The sequence below is a fragment of the Sorex araneus genome, chromosome 11 (genome assembly GCF_027595985.1).
Source record: "Sorex araneus isolate mSorAra2 chromosome 11, mSorAra2.pri, whole genome shotgun sequence".
NCBI classification, from domain to species: Eukaryota; Metazoa; Chordata; class Mammalia; order Eulipotyphla; family Soricidae; genus Sorex; species Sorex araneus.
In genome coordinates, this window is record NC_073312.1 from 38,789,351 (window position 1) to 38,816,711 (window position 27,361).

The 27,361-nt window shown below is 45.3% G+C and overlaps 1 protein-coding gene across 1 annotated transcript; it reads left to right on the plus strand.

The window, feature by feature from the left end:
* On the plus strand, window positions 1-26,146 carry TMEM273 (transmembrane protein 273). Its single transcript, XM_055118663.1, has 3 exons — window positions 1-57; window positions 24,959-25,012; window positions 25,911-26,146. Exons 1-3 carry the CDS (start codon window positions 6-8, stop codon window positions 26,144-26,146), a joined length of 342 nt encoding a protein of 113 aa, XP_054974638.1. The 5' UTR covers window positions 1-5.
* Window positions 26,147-27,361: the final 1,215 nt, after the last annotated feature.

The following is a 27,361-nucleotide window of genomic DNA, read 5'->3' on the forward strand; positions in this document are numbered from 1 at the left end:
CCAACATGGATTTGAGGAGCAGCATGCAAACAGTGCTCCCACTTCTCCTTCTCCTGGGTAAGAATGTGGACGTGGGTAGATGCTGGGCTTCTGGAGTAGGGGTGCTTTCATGAATGGGAAATAGGGAGCATTAGCCCACTGGGGCTCGATCCTTAATACATGGACATGTCCCTTGGACACAGGTTCTGTTCTTTTGACAGAAGAGTGAGTAATATTCTGGCCCAGTTTATTACAGCTGCAACTTACAGATGCTTCTGAAGTAGGGAGAATAGGACAGTTCATCTGGCAGACAGAGCCCTGGGCTTGGCACCTAGACAAATCTGACTTTATATTAAGGCTCCATTGCTGACACAGTACAATGTGTCAGCACTCTCCGAATTTCAGCGTCTGAACCAATACAATGTGAGACAATAATGCTTGCCTTCTAAGATGTATGAGAGTTAAGTTAAATTTAATTAAGTCAAATCAAAAGAATTACATAAAATGAGGAAGTGTAGGTAGGTCAATAATTCTCCATTGTTAACGGGTGAATCCGTCTTATCACAGAGAAAAGGAGGCTCTTAGTTACCCAGAGGTTTCTTTGTTTTGCAGTCATCTATAAGTGTGTGCATCTGAAGAAGGAAGAAGGGAGAAAAGCAGAGACAGAGCCTAATAGAAAAGTTGAGACAAATATAAAGGGAGAAATACTTGGTGAGAGAAGCAGAGATGAAACCTTCTTCCCATGCCTCCCAGAAGAAGATAGAAATCAGCAGACAGTAATGGTTAGAAATATGCAAAAAAAAAAAAAAAGTTTGTGACTTTGCAGAGTCCCCTTTGACATCATTATTATTTATCGAAAAGGCAGCAGACTTTCCTCATATATACAAAGATACTTTTTCCCAGAACTTGCATTTGGTCAAGATTCAAAGGCAAGCAGTCTGTCTCTAGATTTAATCTTCTGTCTCTAGAGCAATGGCTCTATCCTGGATGTGGGCAAAGTGAATTCATAGGCAAGATTCTGTCTGAAGTCTACACCCAGGCCAGAGGAGAACAAAGACCTTGTCTTCTGGGAGAAAGTCCAGCCAAACAGCATCCACATGCGTTCAGTTACATATGTGGCAACTACGGGGGGCCATGAGCAGTTGAGAACAAGTCAGTGAGAACTAGATCCCAACCAAATCGAGAATGCAGTGGGTACCTAGCAAAGTGGCAGAAGTTCTAACCCTTTTTCTGATGTTTTTAAAAATAGGGACTCCCACAGTGGAACTTGGAGATTCAGGGGCTACTCTTATGGATGCTCACCTCAATAATGCAGTTTGGAATTTGGTGCTGGGAATCTGTGATGTGGTGCTACTTAGGCCTATGGTGCTAGGGGCCACAAGAGTTACACACAGTGGTGCACAAGGGTCCATACAGTTCTGGGGATTTAACTCAGGACCATGTGCATGCTAGGCATAGGATCTACACTTGGAGCCTATGGAACTCTCCCTCCTACTTCTTGCTTCTGATTCTGGCCTATCTATAGCTATACAACCCAATTTGTCCTGGGCTGGGAGGGGGCCCAGGGGGGGATTAAGGTGAATTGAAGCAAACCAATGAAAAATATGATGTGCATTGTATAAACAAGCAATTATTGGAGAATATAGTCACTAGATCTTTAAGATGCTCAGTTTCATAAATAATACAATGAATAATAATATCTAAAATGTTTTAGTGTCTCCAGTAAGGCACATACTCTGCTAAGCCTTTTATATGAGCTCATTCAATTCTCATGACAATTCTATAGGAGAGGCTTTGTTATTACCTGTATTTAGTGGATGAGGTTTTGATTATTTAGATAAGGTGTATCACAACTTGTTAATAGTTTCAGATTTTAGTAGTAAGAATAGTAGTACTTTAGAGTGTATGTTTCTTTCCAAACTCCCCAAAAGCTCATCTTTGCTCTGCTGTTTCCCAGCCCAAAGTGGGTGGGCAGTGTGTCCACCCTCTCTGTACTAGGTGACTAGTATCAAATAGGAAGTAAGTGTTCTGGGTTTAGTCAAGAGACAAATTGACTCAATCTCCTCAGAAGGCAATTTAGCAGTATTCACATACTGCTAAATGTCACAAGTTTCTTAGCAGAAATTTCACTTTTAGAAGTTTATTCCAATGAAATAATAGATTAAATAATTCCCCAGATATTTAACAGGAATTAAATTCTGAATTGCAAACTAAGGTAAAAATCAGAAGGAAGTGATTGTCAATTATAATTCAACTAAATCAGTTAAGTCGTGTTTCTGATGGTAGTCATTAGGATTAAACACAAGACAGCTTTCTTAGAACTGAAACAAAAGAAAGTGGACTAACAAATCAACAAAATTATATTTGTGTAGTTGTTTTGCATATATTTGCTTATTTATCCAAACATTGACTGGAATGAAAGATAGTAGACAATTAGTATATGCTTACTCTATTTAGGAAATAGGATTAAGAAGAAACTTTTAGTTTCCTGTATTGAAAATTTTCATAATGACCACACATTGAGTCTTTATTTTTACTTTTTTGATGCACAGTGTTGAACTGAGGGCCTCACACATGAAAGACAAGTGCTCTACCACAGGGCTTATATACAATCTTAATTCCAAAGAACAAATTTTTGTGAACAAAACAATAGCATGATAGCCTGTTGAAAATTAGGCTTTAGAGGTCCTAATGATAATAAATTGGGGAGGGAGTTTGCCTTGCCGGGTTGGATGTGGCCAACCCGGGTTCAATCCCAGTCATCCCATATAATCCCCTGAGCACTGCAAGGAGTAAATCCTGAGTGCAGAGCCATGAGTAACCCCTGAGCATTGCTGGATGTGACCCAAAAAAGAAAAGAAAATTGGGCTTTCATTTTATGGGTAAGTGAAAGGAAGCAAGGGGATTCTTGGTGCAACCAACTACCAGGACCCAGCAGACACCCTGGTGCCTGGAGAACTATGCTTCTAGGGGCAAGATGGGGACATGGGAGATTTTCCTACCTGCCACCCCGCTGGTGTCCAGGCTTACAGGTGACCCTGGGAGAAGTCAGTGTCACTATTTCCTATAGGAAGAGGAACTCAAGAAGTTTTGAAAGATACAGTTTCCAATGTTCTAAAACATACTTTTAAAACTGAGATTAGGGCCTGGGTAGATAGCGCAAGAGCAGGAATATACGTGTTGCATGCAGGGGACCCTGGTTAGCTCTCCACCACTGCATGATCCTCTGAGTACTACGCGGTATGACCACGGTGATCCTTGGTACCTCAGGGTCAGGCTCTATCCTGACCATCTCGCCAGGTTAGTGAGTTACTAGGAGTGGCCTTTTGGCCTCTGAGAAGTGAACTCCATTGAAAACATCTCAGAGTTCATGTAATACACTTTCACAGGCTTCAAACCCTACACTAACATGCTTTAAAATGTGAATCTTAAAAGGATACCTGAGTCTAAATTTAGATAAGTAAATAAAGACCCATAATTTGTTGGATAAAAAGAATGTTCTAAATGGAGTTGAAGCCCTTTTGTCTCCCCTCTCCTTTCCTCTACAGGAGTAGCATGCTGGCTTTGGCTCTGTGTCCCTCCTGTGCTGTCATCCAGCTTCAATAAGAGAACAGGATGCTACCATAGCAGACACACCTGCTCCATTATCTGTTCATTGAATAGAACTCCAATATGTGCCCTGCCACTACCTATAGGATTCAGTTGAAATGCTGCGTTTAATTTTGTTTCCTGTTCCAGTTACTGATGAAACTGTGCTTGCTGCTCACCTTTTGCACAACTGCCAATATTACCATGAGCCTCATGAAGTCTCCTGTATTCTACATGCAGCTTCTGGCAGACATGCCTAGGAAAGGAACTGCCTTGTAGTGGGCACTTACTAGTCTCATTTTATTGGGTACTGCTAGATTGGGGTCTGCCAGTGAGGTCTGGGCATATTTGTCCTCCTATATGTTCAGTAAAGCTTGATATTGTGACATTATTCTTTTTCCAGAGCTTTACAAAATATTATCTCCAAGTTATTAGGTTACATGTTCCAGAAGACTAGTGAGAATAACTGTTTTCCCTTTTTTCATCAGGTAACAGAGCTTCTTTTTCAGTAAAATTCTTGTTATATACCATTTTGCCCAAGTTTTATTTGATTATTATTCTTTATGTACTTATTTGTCTGCTTCCTATGTTGCAAATACTTTCTCTCAATGTGGTGCTTATCTGCTATCTTTGTGGCATCCTTTGTAGTGCGGAAGTCTATAAATGTGATACAATCAAATTTATTGGCCCTTTCATTTTGGTATGTTTGTTTTTCTGTCTTGTTTATGAAAAATTTTAAACTTTAAAGTGGTTGGATTTTTCACAATAAGATCTTTAATTTGAAAGCTATTTTTGTGTATGGTCTAAAAAAGGATCTTATTTGGTTTTCTCTCAATGCACATCAGTTGTCCTTGTAAAATTTATTTAATATTTTTTCTTCCCCCACTCAGTGCAATGTCTCTTGTATTCTCAGTTAATTATGCTTAAACTATAAAGAGTCTCCTATTCTGTGCTATTGCTTGCATCTGTCTATAGTTGAGTTATGCAACAGTGTTTTATTTGCAATAGCTTAAGAATCTTGATAAGGGGTAGGCAAGATCCTTCCTCTTCTTCCTCCTGCTCCTCCCCCCCCCAACATCCTTCAGAATAATTTTGGCTTTTACTATGTCTTTTCTCTTGTGTTTAGAGTGTGTTCCTTGGAAGGTGAAAGTCCACTTCTCCAGATTTTGGGATTGGTTACCCAAGCACTATCATGTGGATTTAATTTACTTCTTTCCAATAGCCCACAAGGCAGATGCTCTTTTTGATTGTTTGTTTGCTCAGCAATCACTCCCAGAGGGATTGGGGGACCACGGGGTGTTGAGGATTGAACTGAGATAGGCCACATGTGAGGCAAACATCTTAAACCCTGTACTGTATCTCTAGCCCTGATAGTAATCCAATCTTTCATGTGAGTCTATCACACCTTTTGGTTTTTGTCCTGCTTCAGGGAAGGAGCTTGAAGGGGATCAAGAAACCAGAGAGAAATCCATCTTCTGAAACATTTCCAAGGCCTTAGTGCTAATACTTTAGAAGCTTCCACATCATTTTTAATAGAATATTTTTGGGAAGTTTCACTCCTGATGCTTGCATTCTGGATATCCATTATCTACCAGAAAACCTCATAACTGATAAGCTCTTCTCAGGGTTTCATCTTTGGAGACACAGGCTATCTAGCTAAGATATAATGACAAAAGACCAATAACAATAGAAGATCCAATAGGCTCTGGATATTGTTATCACAATTCCAAGCAAATTATCCGCCACTTTAACAACAGAAGAAAAAAAATTTTAACTTTGCTAAAATATTGCCAGAAGAATAACTAATAAAACTATCCCGGGAAATTTCTAGGCATTTTATTAGCTAAAGGTCTGCACTTTCCTTTTTTGCAAAATCTGTGATATGAAGTATTCCTGTGAACTGTAATTTAAACCACAATGTTAGCCTTTTGTCTGTTTTAATTTAGGTGGAAAGTGCCCACTGAAATCTATGTATTATTATAATCATGACAATAAAAGAACTTCCATATCACTTTAATTATATTCCCATGCCTGAAACATTCTTCATTGAGGGAGTCAGAGTTATTGAAGAGAGGAGAGGCTTTCCCCCTTAATTTATAATGAAAAGATGGCAGAGGCCAGAGTAAAGAGAATTAAATTCGTTTTTATCTTACAAGTCAAAGTCATCACTTTATTTGCTGGCTCCTAGTCCCTGAGATCTTTGTAAAAATCTTTCCTGACAGCTTTTCCCCTGTTTCAGATTCCTGCCAACGCAATGGTTCAGAATCATATGGTGGATTCCAGAGAGAAAGAATTTTTGATGTATTTGTTTTCTTTTACTGTCGCAGAGTACCACAAATGTAATGAAAGGAGGTGTAGATCAGGTGTTCTCAAGAAAGCTCTCAGAGAGTAGAGGAAGAGGCTGAGAGCCCTGGAAGGCCAGGAGGATGTATCTGATAGAACAAGAGTTATCTTTAGGATTTTTGCCCATTTTATAGAGGATCTAGCTTTTTTTGTTTGTTTGTTTTTACATTTATGGAATATTAAGAGTTCTTAATTTATTCTGCAAGTTCAGAGCTCGGCAAGCTACCGAGAGTATCTCACCTGCATTGCAGAGCCTGGCAAGCTCCCCGAGATGTATTCGATATGCCAAAAACAGTAACAACAAGTCTCACAATGGAGATGTCACTGGTGCCCGCTCCAGCAAATCGATGAGCAATGGGATGACAGTGACAGTGACAGATAATTTATAAAGTCTTTTGTTAAATATGCAGTCTGGGTATGTTTTCTCACAATCACTAGTCTGTCTTTTTGTTCTTTTCAATGGTGTTTCCTTTCTGGTTTTGGTTTGGGGCCACACCTGGCAATGGTTGGGGCTTCTTTCAGCAATGCTCAAGGGGAATCTTGTGGAGCTGGGGAATGACCCTGGAGCTCTTGCAGGCAAAGCATATGATTCAGCCCTCAGAATTTTCTCTCTGACCTTGTCATCTGACCTTTCAGAGAACAAAAGTAAATCATTCTCATTAAGTAAAGTTTACTGCTTTTGATTTGGATTTGGGGGCCATACCTCACTGTTGTTCCTAGTTCTGTACTCAGAGATCATTCTTGATGGGTTTGAAGGACTGTATGGGGTGTGTGTGAGGGAACCCAGTTCTGCTGTGTGCAAGGCAAATGCCTTAACTGCTGTACTATCACTCCAACCCCTAAATTTACTGGTTTTTCTTTAGTGCAGCATGCTTTTTTTTTTGGGGGGGGGTCACACCCGGCGAGGCACAGGTGTTACTCCTGGCTCATGCACTCAGGAATTACTCCTGGTGGTGCTCAGGGGACCATACGGGATGCTGGGAATCGAACCCAGGTCGGCCGCGTGCAAGGCAAATGCCCTACCCGCTGTGCTATTGCTCCAGCCCCCAAAGCAGCATGCTCTTTAACATCATGTTTAAGAAGTTTGCAGTAAGCCTTAAGTCATTAGAATTTTTTTCTAATCACCTTTTAGAAAAAAAAATATAGCTTTATAATTTTTACATTTGAATCTATAGTGTCTTTTGAATTAGTTTGTAAATTCTGTTCAAAGCAGCTTTTTTGGTTGGTTGTTTGTTTGTTTATGGGCCACACCCAGTGGTTCTCAATGCTTCCCCCTGGCTCTGTGCTCTGGGATCATTTTGGCAGTGCTCCATGAAATATATGGGATGCCGGAGATTGAACCTGGGTAGGCTGCATTCCAGACAAACCTACCCGCTGTGCTATCACTCTGGCCTTAAGGTAACTTTTTTGTTAGTGTGTCTGTGGATGTCCTATCAGAAAAACTGATTTAAAAAACAAAAACAACCATTTAACTCTTTCAATTAAAAATTATTCTTGTCTGAACTATTATCATCATCATCATCATCATCATCATTATTGTTTGTTTGTTCTTCTGGGTCTAACCCAGCAATGATCAGGTTTTACTCTGACTCTAACCTCAGAAATCCCTTTCGGGGGCCTTGGAGGACCATATGAGGTGTTAGGATTGAACATGGGTCCACTTTGTGCAAGGCAAGCGATCTATCTGCTGTACTATTCCTCGGGCCTCGTTCATTTACTTTTTTTCCCCACATTGTCTTGGGTGTTAATGTTAAAGTAATATTAGATTCTTAAAATTAATGAGAAAGTTGGGCTACAGCAATAGTACAACAGTAGGGCACTTGCCTTGCATGCCACCAACCCAGGTTTGACCCCTAGCACCCCATATGGTCTTCTGAGTACCACCAGGAATGATCCCTGAGAGCAGAGGCAGGAGTAAGTCCTGAGCACGACTGGATATGGCCAAAAAATTTAGAAAAAAATTAATTAGAAAGTATTCACTGTTTCACTTTCTTCAAGGTGTTATGCAGAACTAGTATTTCTCTTTTTTCCTTTTCCTAAATTTTATCTTATTAAAACACCTTGAGTTATAAATTAATCATTGTTGGGTTTTTGGCATCCAATGATCCAACACCAGTCCCACAACGAGTGTCAACTTCCCTCTACCAGTCTTACCAGATTCCGTCTTCTAACTCCCTTCACACAGTCCCAACCTGCCCCCTTGACAGGCACCTTTCTAAGTTCAGTTGTTAAGTTTGGGTCTTTTGATTTCAGTGTTGTTGACTCTGGATATTTAGTCCTGTCATTCCTTAACACCACCAATGTACCTGAATCTCCTCACCCACTGAATCTCCTTGCTTCTCATTTGTCTCTTCTACCCCTCCCCTCCACTCTGCTTCTTTCCTTCTCCCTATACTCTGGGGCCAAGGGTGATTGAGACATCCCTCCTTTAAATCATTGCATTTTGTCATCCAGTTAGTCTATGGTATTTATTTTTCCTTGAATATTCTCTAGAAATTTTTTTATGAAACTATTTATACCTGCAGATATATCTTTTTTTAAAAGCTTTTAGATTATAAATTCAATGTCCTAAATAGTTTTAGGGCAACTTAAAGTATCAATTATTATTATTATTATTATTATTTTTGAATCACCATGTGGAAAGTTACAAAACTTTCAGGCTTAAGTCTCAGTTCCACAATGCTCAAACACCCATACCTTCACCACTGCACATATTCCACCACCAAGAACCACAGTAAACCTCCCCCACCACCCCCCCACCTCCCCAGTCCCCCACTCTGCCTGTGTAGCTGATAAATTTCACTTTATTAAAGTACCAATTCTATATTATGATAATTTCTGTTATTTGAGGAATAGTCCATTAGGCCTAAATCATCAGGTTTTTTGGTGTAGAGTTTGGTGTATCTTCCCCTTGTTATCATGCTATCACATAGTGATGATCCTGTTTTTTTATTTTTTGTTTTTTGGGTCACACTTGGTGATGTTCAGGGGTTACTCCTGGCTCTGCACTAAGGAATTACTCCTGGCAGTGCTCAAGGGACAACATGAGATGTCAGGAATCTAACCCAGGTTTTCCATATGCAAGGCAAATGCCCTACCCAAAGTACTATCGCTCTGATCCAATTTAATTTTGATGCTGTTATTTTGCGTCTCTTGTTCCTTATATCAGTCTCCTGAGAATTTTGTTAATTTGATCAGTTTTTTTCCAATGAACCAGCTTTTTCTTACATTGATTTTCTCTATTGTTCTTTTCTTTTTGACCTCTTTGCTGTTCTTTTTTTGCTTTTTTTTGGGTCACACCTGGCGATGCACAATGGTCATTCCTGGCTCTGCACTCAGGAATCACCCCTGACGGTGCTCAGGGGACCATATGGGATGCTGGGAATCGAACCTATGTTGGCTGCATGCAAGGCAAATGCCCTACCTGCTGTGCTATTGCTCCAGCCCCCTCTATGCTGTTCTTAACTCTTCCATTTGTCATGGTTTCAGTTTGATGTTTTTCTTGATGTTTTTCCAGTTTCTTGGATTAGGATGCCAAGTTACCAATTTAAGACTTTTTTTTTTTTATTAGAAGTATCTCAAACAAGAGGGAGAAAAGCTGGGGCTTTACTCTTTTTTTTTTTTTAGTAAGATATGGAGTTATTGAAGAAACAAAAAGGTGGTTTTATATTAGATTGTGAGAGGGTGGAGTAGTTCTTTGTGGCTAGCCCTTTATAAGAACACAAAAGGGTCACAAAAAGAGAGAGATGTCTCTATTTCCTGGGGGCACTTGACTCCACTAACAAGTTTTACCTTGCCAGAATTATTCTCTTCATTTCTATTTTTGGGAGGTTGTATAGACATGGAATTACTTTCCCTGAGATGTTTGGTAGAATTCAGCAGTGAAAATATCCAAGTTTGGAGGACTTTGCTATTGTTACAGGTTTATTTAGGTTACGGATCATTGATAGCTTTTATCATTCAAGAAATTAGTTAATTTAATTTCAGTAAAGTAGTTGAACATATGAAAATAATTTGCAGTGTCCATTGTTTGCTGTTAATATATTTTGGGTCTGCCCTCTTTTATTATTGATATTGGCCTTTTGTCTAATGTTTCTTTTTTAGTCAATTTTATCAGAAGCCTACTTTCTTTTTTTCTGAGGAAAGCATGTAATGCTATAAATTTTCCTCTTTGAACTATTTGAGCTATGTTCTATAAATTAGGACATGTGTATTTTAATTTCTCTCACTTAATGAATGTTCTGATTTCTGTGGAATTTCCTCTTAGAAATTGGATTTATTTAGAAGTACTAATTTCCAAGTGTTTGGAATTTTTCCTGTCTTCTTTCATTAATTTCAGAATATATGAATGAATTCCTGTGATTTCAGAATATATGAATGAATTTTCTTTCCTTGTGATCAGAGAATGTAGTCTGTATGATTTCAATTTTTCAATGTCTGCTGAGGTTTGACCCTATCTTGATTTGTCATATGTGAGTGCAGAGATGTGTATTCTGCTGATACCAGATGAAATGTTCCACAAATGCTGGTTAGTGTGATTAATCTATTGGTTGCTGAAAGAGGGGTGTTGAAAACCCTTTAACTATAGTTGTGCACATGTTTATTTTTCATTTCAGTTTTATTGGTGTTTGTTTTATATATATTTCAGCTCTATAATTTAAATATAGGTATTTAGGATGACTGGGTCAAATAGATGGATTGCTATTTTTCAACACTATATCATGTCACTGTCATTCCGTTGCTCATCGATTTGTTTGAGCGGGCACCAGTAACATCTCTCATTGAGAGACTTATTGTTACTGTTTTTGGCATATCCAATACACACATGTAGCTTGCCAGGCTCTGCCGCGTGGGCTCCATACTCTCAGTAGCTTGCCAGGCTCTCCGAGAGGGGCGAAGGAATCCAACTCAGGTCAGCCGCGTGAAGGGTGAACGCCCAATCGCTATGCTATCTCTCCAGCTAACCATAATTTTATGCAACTGGCCTTGATAATTTTCCTTGATTAGAAACTGATCTGCTATTAATACACCTATTCTGTCATTTTGTCAATGTTTGCATACATATTTTTTCTATTCTTTACTTTCAACTTACCTCAGTGATATTTGAAGTGAGTTTCTTGTATATATCATATAATTCAGTCATATTTTAAACAGATGCTGCAAAAACCTATTTATCGGTAAATTTAGGCAATTTACTTTTTAAAAAAATTTTATTGAATCACTGTGAGATAGTTACAAGCTTTCATATTTGGGTTACAATCTCACAATGATCAAACACTCATCCCTCCACCAGTGCACATTCCTCACCACAAATATCCAGGGCATATTCCCTCCCCCTTCCCTCTCCCCCTGCCTCTATGACAGACAATATTCCCCATATACTCTCTCTAATTTTGGGCATCATAGCTTGCAACACAGACACTGAGAGGTCATCATCTTTGGTCCATTATCTACTTTTGGCATGCATCTCCCATTCCAACTGGTTTCTCCAACCATCATTTTCTTAGTGATCCCTTCTCTATTCCATCTGCCTTCTCCCCTCCACTCATGAAGCAGTTTTCCAGCTATGAGGCAATCCCCCTGGCCCTTGTATCTACTGTCCTTGGGTGTTAGCCTCATGTGATGTTATTTTATACTCCATAAATAAGTGCAGTCCCTCTATGTCTGTCCCTCTCTTTCTGACTCATTCACTTAACATGATACTCTCCATGTTTATCCATTTATAAGCAAATTTCATGACTTCATCTCTCCTACCAACTGCATAGTATTCTATTGTGTAGATGTACCAAAGTTTCTTTAACCAGTCATCTGTTTTAGGGCACTCGGGTTGTTTCCATATTTTGGCTATTGTGAATAGTGCTGCAATGAATATATAGGTACAGATGTGATTTCTACTGTGCTCTTTTGAATCCTCAGGATATATTCCCAGAAGTGGTATTGCAGGGTCATATTAAAGCTCATTTTCTAGTTTTTGAAGGACTGTACATATTGTTTTCCAGAAAGGCTGGACCAGTCAGCATTCCCATTAACAGTGAAGGAGCGTCCCTTTTTCCCCACATCCATGCCAGCACTGGCTGCTTTTGTTCTTTTGAATGTGTGCCTGTCTCTGTGGTGTGAGATGATATCTGATTGTTGTTTTGGTTAGGCAATTTACATTTAATGTAGTAGTTGATTTATTGGCTCTTTTGACTTGTTATTTTATATTTTGATTTCTGTTTGTTCCTTGTTTTCTTCAGTTTTATTTAACCCTCCTGTAGGTTCATGGACTTTTCTCTTAAAAATTCCACTTTTATTCGTGTCATATTTTTTAGTAACTTGCTTTCCATTGTTTTCCCAGTGACTGCTCTGAATATTACTCTCTTTTAACATAATGTATAACAGTTGATGGTTTTTAACATTTTAACAGTTAAGCGAAAGGTAGACATGGTGACTTTACATCCTTTTCTCTTTTAAACCTTTCTTCTATCTCTATTGAGAACTGCATCATACACGTTACTGGTTCTAAGTTTCCCCTGTCAAGTAACTTAGAAATCTTAAAGGAGAGAGAAAGTCTGTTTCATTGGCATGCCTTTATAAGCTGTGACAGTAACAGACACTAAAGGCTCAGCCTCACTCTGACTTCAGGCCACGTGCTGCTGCCAGCAGTGCGCTGAGGGTCCACAAGTTGCCACTTACTCTCATCTTCCAGGATCTTTAGATAGATTGACTGACAGACAGATATATAGGGCTTTTAGCTATATACACTGGTAGGAATCGGGAGACCTCTTTTTTTTCTCTTTTCTTTCTCTTTTTTTTTGGTTTTGGGGTCACCCCAGGCTGTGCTCAGGTCTTACTCCTGGCTTTGTGCTCAGTATCACTGCTGGAGGTGCTGGGAGACCAAACCTGGGTAGGCTGCATGCAAGACAAGCAGCTGATTCTTATCTCTCTGCCCCTGAATGCTCTTTGGGGAAGAGGCCTGGGTTACCTAGCATTGCTCACACACATCCCTGATCCTGGAGACACTTTGGAAGGCATTAAGGATGCCCTTGGAAGCCTGTTCTGATACCCTGGATGGAAGCCCCAACTGAGGTCTGGAGTTGGACTGAGCTTGCTGATGCAAGCTTTTTTTAAAAAATTAAAAAAGAATTTTATTAAATCACCGTGAGATAGTTACAAGCTTTCATGTTTGGGTTACAATCATACAATGATCAAACACCCATCCCTCCACCAGTTGCACATTCCCCACCACCAGTATCCCTAGTATACCCCCCTTTCCCACCCTCCTCCTGCCTCTATGGCAGACAATATTCCCCATACTCTCTCTCTACTTTTGGGCATTATGATTTGCAATACAGATGCTGAGAGGTTATCATGTTCGGTCCATTATCGACTTTCGGCACACATCTCCCTCCCATGCAATTCCTCCAGCCATCATTGTCTTAGTGATCCCTTCTCTATTCCATCTGCCTTCTCCCCTCCGCTCATGAGGCAGGCTTCCAGCTATGGGGCAATCCTCCTGGCCCTTGTATCTACTGTTCTTGGATGTCAGCCTTATATTATGTTGTTTTATACTACACTAATGGGTGCAGTCTTTCTATGTCTGTCCTTCTCTTTCTGAATCATTTCACTTAGCATGATACTCTCCATATCTATCCATTCATAAGCAAATTTTATGGCTTCATCTCTCCTAACAGCTGCATAGTATTCCGTTGTGTAGATGTACCAAAGTTTCTTTTCCCAGTCATCTGTTCTAGGGCATTTGGATTGTTTCCATATTTTGGCTATTGTGAACAGTGCTGCAATGAACTTATAGGTACAGATGTCATTTCTACTGTGCTTTTTAGCATCCTTGGGATATATTCCCAGAAGTGGTGTTGCAGGGTCATATGGAAGCTCAATTTCTAGTTTTTGAAGGACTCTCCATATTGTTTTCCAAAAAGGCTGGACTGGTGGGCATTCCCACTAGCAGAATCTTTCACTGATTCCCATATTAAACTGTTGAGTGCTTCCTCTTTGAGTCACTTTAAACATTTTTGTCACACCCAGAGCCTCATTTTTCAATCAGAATTGTTTGAACTTCTCGCTTTATTAAATTTGATTCCATTAAGTAACTGGCTAATGGATCCCAGGAAGATGAACTAGCTTTCCCTTCCCTACTCTTCTGAGCAGAGCAGATGTGCAGCTGAGGGATTTCTGCTGCACCCAGAAGCCACGTCATAGGCCTGTGCAAACTCTTGTGCTACATTGTCAAGATGTAGTTGTCCAGGGGAAAAGGTGAAGGCCTGGAGCGGGACCCTGGGGCTAATCCCACGAGCCTGGAACACATGGACATCCTGGACTATCTCTTCCTCTAAGCATGCATTAATTTCCATTGTGTCCAGATTCTGTGAGGACACAAAAATGAGTCATGCCCCAAGCTGGAGGATTTGACAGTCTATGGGAAGGACAGTTGCAAGATGCTGTGTTGTGGAAGAGAGGTCCCTGATCCAAAATAGAGTACCAGGAGGGCTTCTTGGAAGAAGAGTTTCGTGAAATGCAAATTGATCATGCTTTGCCTGACTTTTATCAGTTTCTCACCCTTTCCAGAACACAACAAAGCATGCTGCATGTTCACGGAACCTCCTCAGACCCCTCTCATGTCCCTCCCATGGTTTTTCTCTTCAACTCATGTTCATCTATCAAGTTTCTGTCCCGCTGGTATCCTCCATGTAGAACGCATGCCACCCCCTTCACAAGGCCCCAGGGATATTTTTGGGGTGATCCCCTCCATCACATGGCCTGTGCTGGTCTGGGCTCTCATTCTTTCCTGGTACCATGATCACATGCATCTGAGCAGCCAGGGCCCACCCAGCCCCTACCCAGTGACCAAAACCAGTCTGTGAGCAGCTTCCTGGAGCAGGTGGACCGTAGCTTCCAGAAGCCACGTGGAAGAAACTGTGGGCAGGCAGGAGGGATGGCGTTCAGGGAAAGGAACCCAGCTGTAGCCGAGGCTGAAGGGGCATTGACCCTGAGAGGGAGCAGGAGCCTGTGGAGAAGGGCTTGATGTGCCCCAGAAAGAAGGTGAGCCTTCCCTGGCAGGGCATACTCAGCAGCCTGGGATGACGGTCTCCCTGCTGGCTGTAATGCAAAGACTTTGAGGCACCTCAGGCTTCAGGAGAGAAAAGACATTGCCCATCTTTGCTGCAGGGTCGACTGAGGGCTGCAGCTGCAGAGACCCTGCAGACTCCTCCACCTGGGAGCTGTTTGCAGTCTGGGGCCCGGGAGGAAGGTTGAGGTGCTCTGTGGTTCACAGAGGGTGGCCACACTGAAGGCTATGCTGGGCGGAGTCAGGTAAGCAGACCCAGGAAAAACCCTGGACACACTCAGAGACCCTGCCAACTGCTGATGAGCCCTGGTCACAGGCCACACGGAGACACTGTGGTCACTTGAACCGTGTTGAGCATGTGGCAGCCCCTTCTTCCCGGCAGCCAGGCTCAAAACCCAGAGCCCAGAGCTCTCCTAGCAGATGGGAAATACTGAGACGTGATTACCTGTGGGGACCACCTGGGGAAATGAGGACCAGAACTCCCCTTCCCTGCTTCAGAGGGCTCCCCCTTCTCTCGACCTATCACACACTCACAAACACAGACACTCACACACACACACAAACACACACATGAATTCTTTTGCCGGGGAGTTCAGAATGTCTTTGGGTAGTTCTACACCTGGAACATCACGCAGATTTTTAGGGGAAGGATTTGTGGGTATCCCACAGTTTATTTTATTTTATTAATTTTATTTATTTTTTAATTAGTGAATCACCATAAAGGTACAGTTACAGATTAACACATTTTAGTGTTTGTGTTTCCCTCATACAGTGTTCGAGCACCCATCCCTCAACCAGTGTCCATTCTCCACCACCAATGAACCCAGGATCCCTCCTACCCCCAATCCAATCCCCCCATCCCACAGTTTAAAGTGTATGAGATAATGTTGCAGAAAGGGGGATCAGGGTCTGGTGGGTGCCCAGAGCCAGTGAGGGAGGCCATCACCTCAGTGGTCTAATAGGCAGACCCACGGCCCAGTTAACAGAGTTTCTCTGTCCCTCTGGAGGTCTAGTTTGGGGACACACACCTCAGTCTAGTGGAGAAAAAGGTGTAAGGGGGCAGGCTCTGAGGTAGTTTGACTGGACCAACTACCCCCCCTCCCCCCGAGTGCCTGGTCATTCCAGGAAGAGGACAGGACTAGAACTGGGAGACAGATCCAGGGCTTAGAAATATGTGCCCCGCATTCACTTGACTCTGGTTCTACACCCCACACCCAACAGCACAGTGTAGCCTTGGAAGCCTCTGGCACTGCAGACCTGGGCAGCACTGCATTCTAGGCCCTCACATTGAACTGCCAGGCTGGTTGGCTGAGAATCAACAGGAGTGACCCCCGCCTCCTGAGCACCACCTGAGATTTGCGACCCCAGAGAGCCCCAGTGGAAATGCTGGCACAGCCCCTGGCTCTCAGCAGAGCTCACAAACCTGTCCCAGAAGGTGTGTGGTTCAGTGACGCCCAGCCCCAGGCTCTGGGGCTGGCTGAGGCTGGCTTCCTCTTCAGCATCAAGATCCCTTTCCTTGGGCCAGGCCAGCTGTCCTCCCACAGCCTTGCCTACTGGGCACATGCTCCCCTCAGCCAGGTCCCCAAGGACTCCTGAGCGCAGCTTCCCAGAGGCTGAAGAGCACAGTATGAATATTGCATGAATAATAATAACCCTACCACTTAGCGGTTATGCAACGCTTTCCTCTTCCACGATACTTTACCATCATTAATTAGTTATTCTACGCTGCTTCCAGCCTCCCTGTACTCTCTGCCTAGGTGGTCCCACTACTTGCCCTCGAAACAGGCCTGCTCTGGTCTGAAGCCTCGAGCAAGAGCATGAGAGAGTGGGCTGAGCCTGGGCTGGAATCCCTCACCCCTCAGGAGAATGTGGGGCTCGGTGGTCGCTGCTAACAGCAAGCCTGTGCCCGAGGCACTATCTGCCTGATCTGAGCTCCCCTTCATAGCTGCCTCCTGTGGACCCCAAGAAAGCTGAGGGGAACCCCAGAAACTTCCTCTCACACTGTTGTTTGCAAAAGGTGCTCCTGTGATCTGCTTGCTAAACTGCTGCCACACCCAAGGGGGTTCCTCACAGCCATGCTCCCTGCAGAGTCACTTTGTCCTGGAGCTCATGGCAGAGGAACCACCCAGCTGGTAGTTGTGCTCTCTCGGGCACAAGCCATGAGTGGCAGCCGAATAGGGACATATGCTTTGGTTCCAAATAGTATCCTATCTACTGACCCTGAGGCATTAGGAGGGACAGAGAGACATTTAAAGATGGAGTAAACCAACCTTAGAGTAAGTGTAGGGTTGGCTGGGGGTTCTGGACCCTTGACTCCAACTCTGCCTGGCAAGTCCATCCCCACACAGGGCCACCCTCAGCTCCCCTGGCCCCTGACTCCTTTGACAGCATTTATATGTCATCACCTCCTGGTGGGGAGGACCTGGTACACTCTCAGGGTCTCTATTCCTTCGGGAGAGCTCCCCAAACCTGAGCTGCCCTTGCTTCTCCATTGTACGATCCCTCCATTAGCCTGGAAAGGTATTGATCCGTTTGGCTTCTCTACTGAGTGTTTTAATCCCACTGTGTGAATCTTTAAGAATTAATTAGCAAAACTTGCCCAGGCCAAAAAAGTGTGGGTACAAGTTTTGATCGCGTCTGGTCATCCACCATTATTGTTGCTTCTTAATTACGGAGCTATTTCAGGAAGCTGGAGCCATTTCTCCCCTGTAAGCATAGCTTGGCCAGCCTCTCTGTTTCCCCAGTGTCTGTCCTGGCTCCCTACATCAGGGTCCTGTCCTGGCCACCCTATTGTGGCTGCCCCCACCCCCGCACTTTCTGGAAAGCCTTGAAAGTCCCAGCTGACCTCTATCGCCTTCTACTGCCCTCACCAAGCCGCCTCCTAAAGTCCAAGCCTCTCACCTGATGGTGCCTTGCCCCCTTGCGCAGGTGCCTTTCTTGACGCCTGGGGACCTTCCTGCATGGCCCATTCCTCCTGGTACCCATTGTTGAATTTTAACAGAACACTCACTCCAGGGTACTTTCTCTGATGCCCCCAGGTCCCGGTCTCTCTCACTTTTCCTGTCCCTCCTGGATAGCGCTGTCATTTTGTGTGATGGCAGAGACGTTGGGCATGGGGTTCCTCACTCACCTCCCATCTGATTAGGGTCTGCCTTTGGCTGAGAGGCCGGAGTCTGGGCTCAGTTTCCTGCACAAGTGTTCTGTCCTTTGCTGTGTATTTCTGATGGGCACGGAAACCAAGGTTTCCCCTGGCCTGCAGGCCCCTGCTCCAGATGTCTCTGCTCTGCTCGCCTTTCTACTCTTTTCCTCCAGCTTTCCAGCTCTCCACAGCCAGCTCTGGCCGTTTAGGATCTGCTGTCGGAGGAGGTGCTTTAGGCGCTTTCCCGGGAAGCAGCAGATCTGGAGAGGAGAGGCGGCTCCCGGAGCAGAGCGGGAGCTACAGCCCTGCTTTCCTGAAGCTGGAGGTGGGGCCCAGGAAGAGCATGTTCTGGTGGTTTTCAGGCTGTGAACAGGCAGCCTGAGGTTTCAGCAGGCATAGCCAGAGGGGCCCTCCAGTCCCCCTCCGGCTCCTGCTCCAGCCCTCTCTGCATGCAGTTCCCAGGGAGAGGAGCACTTCGGGACCAGCACATGCATCAGACCTTGACATACTGCCCAGAGGTCTCACTTTCACAGTAACTTCCTGGGCTTCACCTCCAGGTCCCAAACAGACGCGGGAGGCATGGAAGGACCCCGACCCTCCTATCTAGGAAGTTGTTGTCCTTGGATCTCAGGCCTCAAGCCAGGAAGATGAGCACAGCCCCCTCCCAATCCATAATCCACAGGAACAGCAGCTGTTCGGGGACTACATGTGTACTGCGAGTGTTGTGTGCATGTGTCATGTGTGTTCCAGGTCTCGGTCATTGTAGCCATGCTGAAATTTGTTTCTCTCTGGTCAAACTTTCTGGCCCTCCTGAGCCCTCCTGAGCACTCCGTACTGGGAACCCAATCTTAATCCTAGCCAATCCTTTCTGCTTGAAAGCTCCATAGTGAGTCCAAGGTTCTCCACTTCCACCACCCTTCTGCATTACCTGGGAAGAGAAACTAAAGTTCCAAGCACTCTCCCACTTTATCCTGGTCATGAAGAGCAAGAGATGGTCCCAAGCTCTCTGATGTGAGTCCTTCCTGCCAGAGAACAGCCTGCTGGCAGCACAGATAGGGCAGAAACAGAAGCACAGAGAACAAAGACACTTCCAAAGTAGGTGGCTTTGCGCTGTCTTGAAGGTTAAGTGAGGCCTGCCTCAGGAACAAGGGAAGCGTTGCATCGCATCGAAATCACTCAAAGGCATGCAGGGGTGCTGAGCTGGTGGGTTCTATCTGATTCGTGAAAGTGTTGGGAACTCCTGGGGTAGAGCATCTTCTGAGCCCTCTTCTGCTTTGCCAACCCAACGGCCAATGGGGCCTTACCTGCCTCCAGAATCATCTAGACTTTTCCATCTAGACTTTTCCAAACGTGGATGACAGTTGCTTAGCCAAGATTATAAAGACATTTCCTTACTGACGGGATTAAAGAGTCAGAAAATCGTGCTTTGGTATAACTGGACGGGAGCTTAGAAGGGGTCATTCAATTTGGTCTCAGCCTTACTCTCTTCCGCAGGGACCTTGGGGCAGGGAGTCATCCTCAGAAGGTTCTCTCTACCCCATCTTCCTCCTGGAACCCCACAGTTGGCTATTCCAGAGACACACACTCCTACTTCTCAAGTCTCAGAGCAGAGCCTAGTGTTGTTTGATTGCAACTGCCCCACCCTCCACCAATCACTGTTAACAGAAAGAAGGAGAATGCGTTCATTCACCAGATATCTTTTGGTATGGTGAATGACCTCCTGTGGGAATCACATGTCCTTTAATTTACCAAAAGAAGATCAAGATGCTACCAAGCAGCTGAGTTATGAAGGGATATGGATAGATAAGAGATCAAGTTGTGCCCGCATGCCCCTGGACTTCTCTCAGGCCTGGACAGAGGTCTGCTGCAAGGTCCTAGATATTGCCTGAAACACTCTGATTTTTCCTTGAGTGTGAATCTTGTCTCCCTGTCACCCTGTGAACTCCTTCCCCAAGGACAGAGGTTTTGGGTTGCTCTGAGATCCTCCTGGGCTCCATTCCCATGATTGGACTCTGCGAAGAGCTGATAGATGCCTGTGCTAGACATTTGAAACCCCTTCCTCTGGCTGAGAACGTTGGAATTCTGGCGATCTAAAGTTAGGAACCTTTCGGCAATGTTGAAGCTCCCTGCTGGAAATGGCCCGGCATTAGTGGACGAGCACTTAGGGCAGCCTCTCCCTATTTTTAGTGCAGATACTTATAGCACGGCGGCATCTGAGTGCATGCACGCCTACTGCCCCATGGCCGGAACCACACCGCCAATGTTGCCCAAATAAGGGTGGCAAAGGGCGCCAGCCCCCACTCAGGCTGGGCCCAACAGGTGTCCCAAACAGTGTGGGGAGCTCTGATGGTCAGGGATGGGCTCTTGGGGGTCAGATTCCAACTGAGATGGGAGAGGGACCAATTATGTCATCAGCCTAGTCTGGAGAAGCCTGCTGCCTCTGTCTGGGGTCTCAGAGCTACCGGCTCTTGCAGGAGGTTCCTGTATGTGTCTTGGGAGACACTCTCCAGAACCGGGCGAGGAGGGGGCAGAAAAGGCTGTTTCGGCCAAGATGATGGAGTTCCTCAGCAGCACCCAATCTTTGCAGGGTGTGGAGCAGAGGCAGGTACCCTAGACTCAGCTCATAGAGCCTTTGTGCTCCTGAAGGACAGGGTGCATCTCTGGACTGAGAAAACCTCAGGTGCAGGAGTAGGGTGTGACCTGGGCACCCATGGAGACTGGGAGGAGGAGCCTCAGAGCTCAGTAGACCCATCTTGAGGTGGCCTCCCCACCCTCTGCTTGCTGCTCTGGGCAGCCCGCAGGCTGTGGCACCTACCTCATGCTATACACCTGCTCCTGTGCAAGCTCCGAGTCCCGCTGTGTGGATGCTGGATGTGACCTGCATGCGAGCTGTCCTGCATACCTGCCTCTGTAGCTCCAGCCCCTGCTCAGTGCCCTTGGCTGCCCCCTCTGCCTCAGAAGCATGTTCTATGGATGCCACCTTTTTGTTTGCAAGACACCCCCTGAGAATTCCTGCAATGACTGATGTGGCTTGGAGGTGTCCTCTCCTCTTGGTGGGGGGGTGTAGGGGGGAGGGTTCTCTCCAGATTTGAACCCCCTAGAGCATGCCTGAGGCTTCTGGCTGTGCTTCCTTGTGCCATTCATCCTCCAGCTATTTTGCAGAGCCAGGGGAAGTCAGCACTGGCAGGAGGGGTGGGGGTGGGAGTTTGTAGGGTCTATGGCCCAGGAGGGACTCCCTGAGCTCATGACCCCTGGCAGGAGGCAGAGGTGGGGGGTGGTTAGGCTAGTTTGCTAATGAGGAATCCTCACCCAGGGGCTCATTAGAGCTCAGGGTCAGGGCCATGCAGGGCTGGCTGTGGGAGGGATTCCGTCCCCTAGGAGAGCAGGGAAAGGCTGCCGCCGAGTGGCAGTCAGGCTGGCTCTCGGGAGCAGCCTGGTGGGCTGTATGTGGCGCTGCCTGTTTTGCCAGACAGCTTTGTAGGCATCTGCCAGAGCAGCAACTCCTGGGAGAGCATTGGCAAGTCCCTGACCTTGGACTCCAGGCAGAAGTATTTGAGAACCTGGAAAGAATCTGACCCAGGGACAAGGAACAGCACCTTGGTTTGGGGCAGGCAGTGATGCCGTCTAGAGAGGGGGATTGTCTAAGGGGCTCAATCCTGAGGAGCAGTGAATAGCCAAGAAATCCCTGACAATGAGGGGCAGAGGGAGGGGAGTTCTGAGGGTGCCATTGGTGGTGGATGTTGGTGAGGGATGGGGGGATGTGCTTTGCAGTCTCGAGTGGACCAGCATGGCACTCTGGAGCTTAGAGTCCTTTCTCCTAATTCCTTCCTGCCCCAGTCCAGCCCCCTGAGCATCTCTGCTCTCACCACCAGCTCCTATGCTTCTCTGCCTATGCGTTTCCTCTGTCTCTGAAGCTTCCATTCACATTTCATCTGGGGCCCCAGGAAAGTGGGGGAGGACAGCTGGTGGTACTCAGGGTTTATTCATTACTCTATGCTCAGGAATTCTCTAGAAGGGCTTGGGGAACCATATGGGGTGCTGAAGATCAAACCCAGGTCAACCACACAAGTCCCTCCCCACAGTACTACCTCTCCAGGGCCCCCTGTAAAAGTTTTATGTCCTGCCAGAACAATGAGCCCCTGGGAGGATCCAGAGGTGGAAGTCAGGAGAGGTTGTTGGTGAGAGGCCCGTGGGTGGACCTGGGCCCACTCAAGGCCTCCCACTTTCCCATGCCTCCTGCCTAGTAGAGACAGATGTTGCTGTATCGGTGTCCAGGTCAGACAGGCAACTCTAAACTTGGGGCATGAGTTCTGAGCAACCTTCCAGTCACTCCTTTCTATTTTATGCAGAAGCATCTGAATTTATCTGTCCTACCCATTCATTTTTAGGAAAAAAAAACAAAATAATAAACAAAAAAATTCAGCACCCATTTGACCCCTGAAAATTTACTATCTTTAAGATAATGAACAGAAAGCACTCAAGGCCATTCACACAGGTTCTCTCTAGATCTTTCCTGCATTCCCCAGGCAGCAGAATCACCCACCTTGAAAAACACTGATTTAATAGATTTAGCCATCCCTGTCATGCTGGATACAAAATATAAAACTTTATCCTATTCCTAACAATATGCAATGCTGGGGACCGAAACCCAGTAGGCTGCATGCAAAGCAAGTGTCTTACCCATTGTATATCTCTCCGACCTTGCATTACTATTTTTTAAAAATTACCTTTAAATTTGAATTGTTTTGATATGAAAAATCTCATCCCTGAAACAGTTTTTAACCTTCCTGAAGCAATTGTCCATAGTATGTATATTTAATATTGTCCATAGTATATATATTTAAATGAAAATTGAAGACCAAGAGTTTATTCTTAAGTATCCTTTATTTCCTGTTCTTATTTTGTCTTCTCCAAGGTGAAAACCCCAGGTCTCAACCATGTAGAATCTTTCACCCATTTGCTTTATCCTAGAATGCACACATGGAATTATAGCTCTATACATTCGTAAGCTTACCCAGTCACTGGGAGATTTTGTCACAGTTCTTTCTAGTCTTAGAATTTAGCTTCTATCTGTATGGAATATTGTATTAAATAAAATGAAGTTGATTACTATTCTAGTGTGTCTATGCCCTCAATTTGATATAGTTAGAAACATTCATGCCCATGAGCATGTGGCTTTACCATCATCTTCCTATGTCTTTGTGATTTAATGTTTCTGAATATGGAGAACATGTCTGTGATGTCTGTCCAGGGGACACCCATGCAGGAGTCTCTATAAGACAAGTCATTGAGTTTCCAAGAGGACCTAGTATTAGAAGAAACTTTGCTTCAGAATCACCACTTTTAACTTTAATCAAGGCCAACAAAAATCCAGAGTGTACAGTCATAATTCCCCTCCCCCCGCCACACTTCCAACACCAAACATGAGCAGAGGAAGGGACCCAACACTCTAGACAAGTGGAGACTCAGCTCAAGCCTTAGCCACCCTTCATTCTCTGAGAGACTGAGGCTAGAGACATGGATTTCTCTCTAGGAGGGTCTGGTCCCTCTCAGTGAAGTCACCCAACTAAGGAAATAGAGGTCAGGCCAGAGAGATAGCCCAATGGGCTGAGTGCAGGTTTTATGTGTTAGAAGCTCAGGTTTGGTTCCCAGCACCACACAGCTCTCTGAGCACTGCTGGAAGCAACCACTGAGCACATAGTAGTGAGCAGCTTTTCAGCACTGCTGGACTTGGCCTCCAAACCAAAATCAATTGTGTAAAGAAGAACTGTGGCACTTTCTGTTTCTGCCTTTGCCTGGGAGTTTGAACTGAGCACCAAGATGTGCAGCTGAGCTCCTGGCGCTGCCACTCTTGGCCCCAGAGGTACATTATCAAGTCCTTGGGTTCCTCATTCATCAAAAGGCGGTGATAATGGTGCTTATCTCACAGAGCTGTTGCCGTGGGTATTAAATGTCTTAATGCAGGCGCTGCTGCACCTAATAGCTACCTCAAAGTAAGTGGCCAATTAATGTGGGCCTTCATCTCTGAGACCCACAGTGCTGCCTGTGCTCAGCTAGCGCCTATTTGCAGGGCTCAGGTCCCAGAATGAGAGCCAGCCCTGGATAGAAGTGGGAGACAGCCTGGCTGCAAGCAAGTTTGCTTCTTCAGCCACACAGCAAATGACTATCACTGTCTCAGATGTATGAAATGCTTAGGGGATGCTTCACAGGACCCAGTACAGCCCAGAGGGAGGAGAGAAGATGTAGTCTGAGGGTGAAAAGCTAAGAAACTCTTAGGACAAGGGTGGCACAGACGGCCTTCTGCAATGGTGGTAGATAGGAGTAGTCATGTACTTGGGTAGTACCTCCCAGAACATTCTGTGTCAGAGGTTTGACAGCTAAGCCAAGTATGGGGAGTCAGGGATGAAACTCTAAGGAACAAAGTGCAGGTAAAATAAGTATGAGAAGAAGAGGGTTTGGCAGAGGGAATGACCCAGAGGCAGCAGATGCCCAGGTTTTGTGGGGAACCAGAAGCATTTCAGCTGGCAAGAATGGGAAAGTAGAAGGAAATGATGCAGGAGGAGAGACAAGGGTGAAGGGCAGAATGTAAGTCCTGGAAACTGTGTAAAAAATACTGGTTTAACTGATCTTAATGGAACCTCGTGCCAGCCTAGTTTGGAGAACCATTGCCAGGTCCCAGCAAGGCTCTGAAATCCTGAGTGGCACCAGAAGCCCAACTCTGTGCTTCTAAAGATGATGGTGAAGCAGAGGCATATAGCCTCCGGGGTTGACTTTCTGTGACCTCTTGGACTGATCTTAGCCAGCAATTTGATTCTAACCAGATTCTGGGTTATTTTTCCTTGCAGACATCGGAGGAGCTCAAGTGTTGGCAACGGGGAAGTCTGCGGGGGCTGATATTGGTAGGTGGTCGACCAGTTGGTTCTGTGTAGAGGATGGGAGGCAGGAAGGAGGCCGTCTGAGAGCTGTAGGCAAATGTTGGTTACTGGTATTGCTTTCTAGGTATCACAGATGTCCAAAGCCCTCACTCACTGCTTGAGAGGAACACAATTTGTATCCAGGGGAAAAGTCCTGCTCCAGAGTTCCTCCTCAGAAGGAACAGGAGACATCAGGTCACCTTTGCTAGTCTTTCGTGCCTTCCCTGTAGCAGTGAGCAGATCGGTAGATTCGGCTATGCTGCCACTCCATCACCAGAGTGTAATTGGCATCTCACTTTCTGTGGGAAGATCCCAAATTCCATGTCAGCTCAGTCCATACAAAGTATGTGGCATTAGAACAAACTTTGTCTTCCTCGAAAAACAGTCAGGATGTGTGTGTGTGTGTGTGTGTGTGTGTGTGTGTGTGTGTGTATGTATGTCTTGCCAGGGAACAAACCCAGATCTTCACATGTGCAAGGAAGGTGCTTGCCCATTGGGCCACATCCCTGACCTGGAGTCATGCCTACCCTCAGTACTCACCACAAAGCTGGCGACTGACACATACTCAGTAAAGGAAGTAACAAAGGGTTAAATGAGGAAAGTCCACAGGAGGCCAGGGAAGGCACCATTAACTCTTTTAGAGAGACTTTCACAGTTAATTGGGGCCAGAGCTGGCCTTCTCTGGTTGGAAGGGTGCAAGTGAATGGGGTAAGGAGGGGTGCAAGCGAAGGGGTAAGGAGACTAGAAATTAGATTGGCTTTAGTGGATTTGGTATGTCTCTGAGCTTGACTAGGGACTTCACCCTAAAGATAAAGGGAGCTCTAAGAAGGCTATTGATGATGATGGATTGAAGGCCTTTGTTCAATCTCCCCCTGTTCTCTAGATATCAAGTATGCCCTCATCGGGACTGCACTGGGGCTCATCATCTCTGCTGGATTCCTGGTGCTGAAAATCTGCATGATCAAGAAGAATTTGTGTGATAACAATACCCCAGAGCCAAAAAGCACACGAAGGGGCTCCAACAGTAAGGGAATAGTGACCATCAGCCCCAGCTCTGCCTCTGCCCCAGATAAAGATCCTAGGCAGTTCCCTAGCACCTGGACCTGGGCCACTCGATGAGTGTCCAGAGAAGGGATTGGAGAAACATGGGAGGGGCCCAAGAGGCACTCTGGCCTCATTGTACCCATCTTTCTCCCCAACCTCACTCTGTCTCTGATCATACCTCCTCTCTCTCTCTGTCTCCACCTTTCTCCTTCTCTCTGGGTCTCTCCCCATCCCTCCTCTCCTCCTCCCTGTCTCTCTGCCTATTCCTCTCCCCCTCTCTTCCCATTTATCTCTCTGTCTCTGAATCTCCTTTCCCTTGGCTCTTTGAGACTCCTAAGAATCAGGCTTTTGGATTTCCTGGAGGTAGGTGGGAAGTGCTGAGGTGGCTTCAAACAGGATCAAATTAACCTTGTGTGATAAGGAAGCTAGCCTTAGGCAAGGCAGGTGGTGGAAGGTGCTTTAGGCTGCAATCCTGAGCACCAAACTGTATTTGGGGACAAGTCTACTCAGAGCAGGGCCGCGTGCCCTCCCAATCTGAACAGAGCCAGGTGTTCCATGACTGTGTGACCGTTTATCTCTTTCACAGCCATGATGCATGTCTCCTCTCACAGTAGGGCCACTGTCCTTTCAGACTGCTTGAGCGGGTGACTGACATGGGTATCCATGAGGTTTCCCTGAGGATGAGGAAGAAAGAGCCTCATCGTATCTCTGGAAACCATGACTGTTATCTGAATATGTGCTGGCCAGGCGGTCTGGGTGAGGGAGAGAAGTGTGCCCAACAGCACAGGTACTTAACTAGTCATAGGCATTTGCTTACCATGGATTTTGCATCCCTTTGAATAAAAACAGAGAGAAAACATCCTCTTTGTCCCAGAGCAGGTGACAGGTCGGGTCCCTTGAGTCTGAAGGGACCGAGAAGTTGCAAATGATTGGGGGGAGTCAAGGAGAAAACAGAGACCTTTAGGGAGGCATTAGCCCCACCTATGTACTGAACTAAGGGGCTCAGTGAGGGATCCTGGTTATAGAATGCCTGGGAGAGGGTAGAGGCCTCAGCCCCAATCCATCTCCCACCATACAACACCAAGTGATTCCCACCCACGGACCTTATCAGTCCTTTCTAGCACTGAAGTTGGCTCTGACACAAAGAGCTGCATCACAGATCATGGTGCCACTTCCTAATTCCTACTTTCTTTGTCTAGACTCCACGGTGCGAAAGAAGAGAGTGCTCAGGTAAGGTGGCAGCCAAACATGGTTATGGTGGGGCAACATTTCTCTCCTATGTTATCCAAT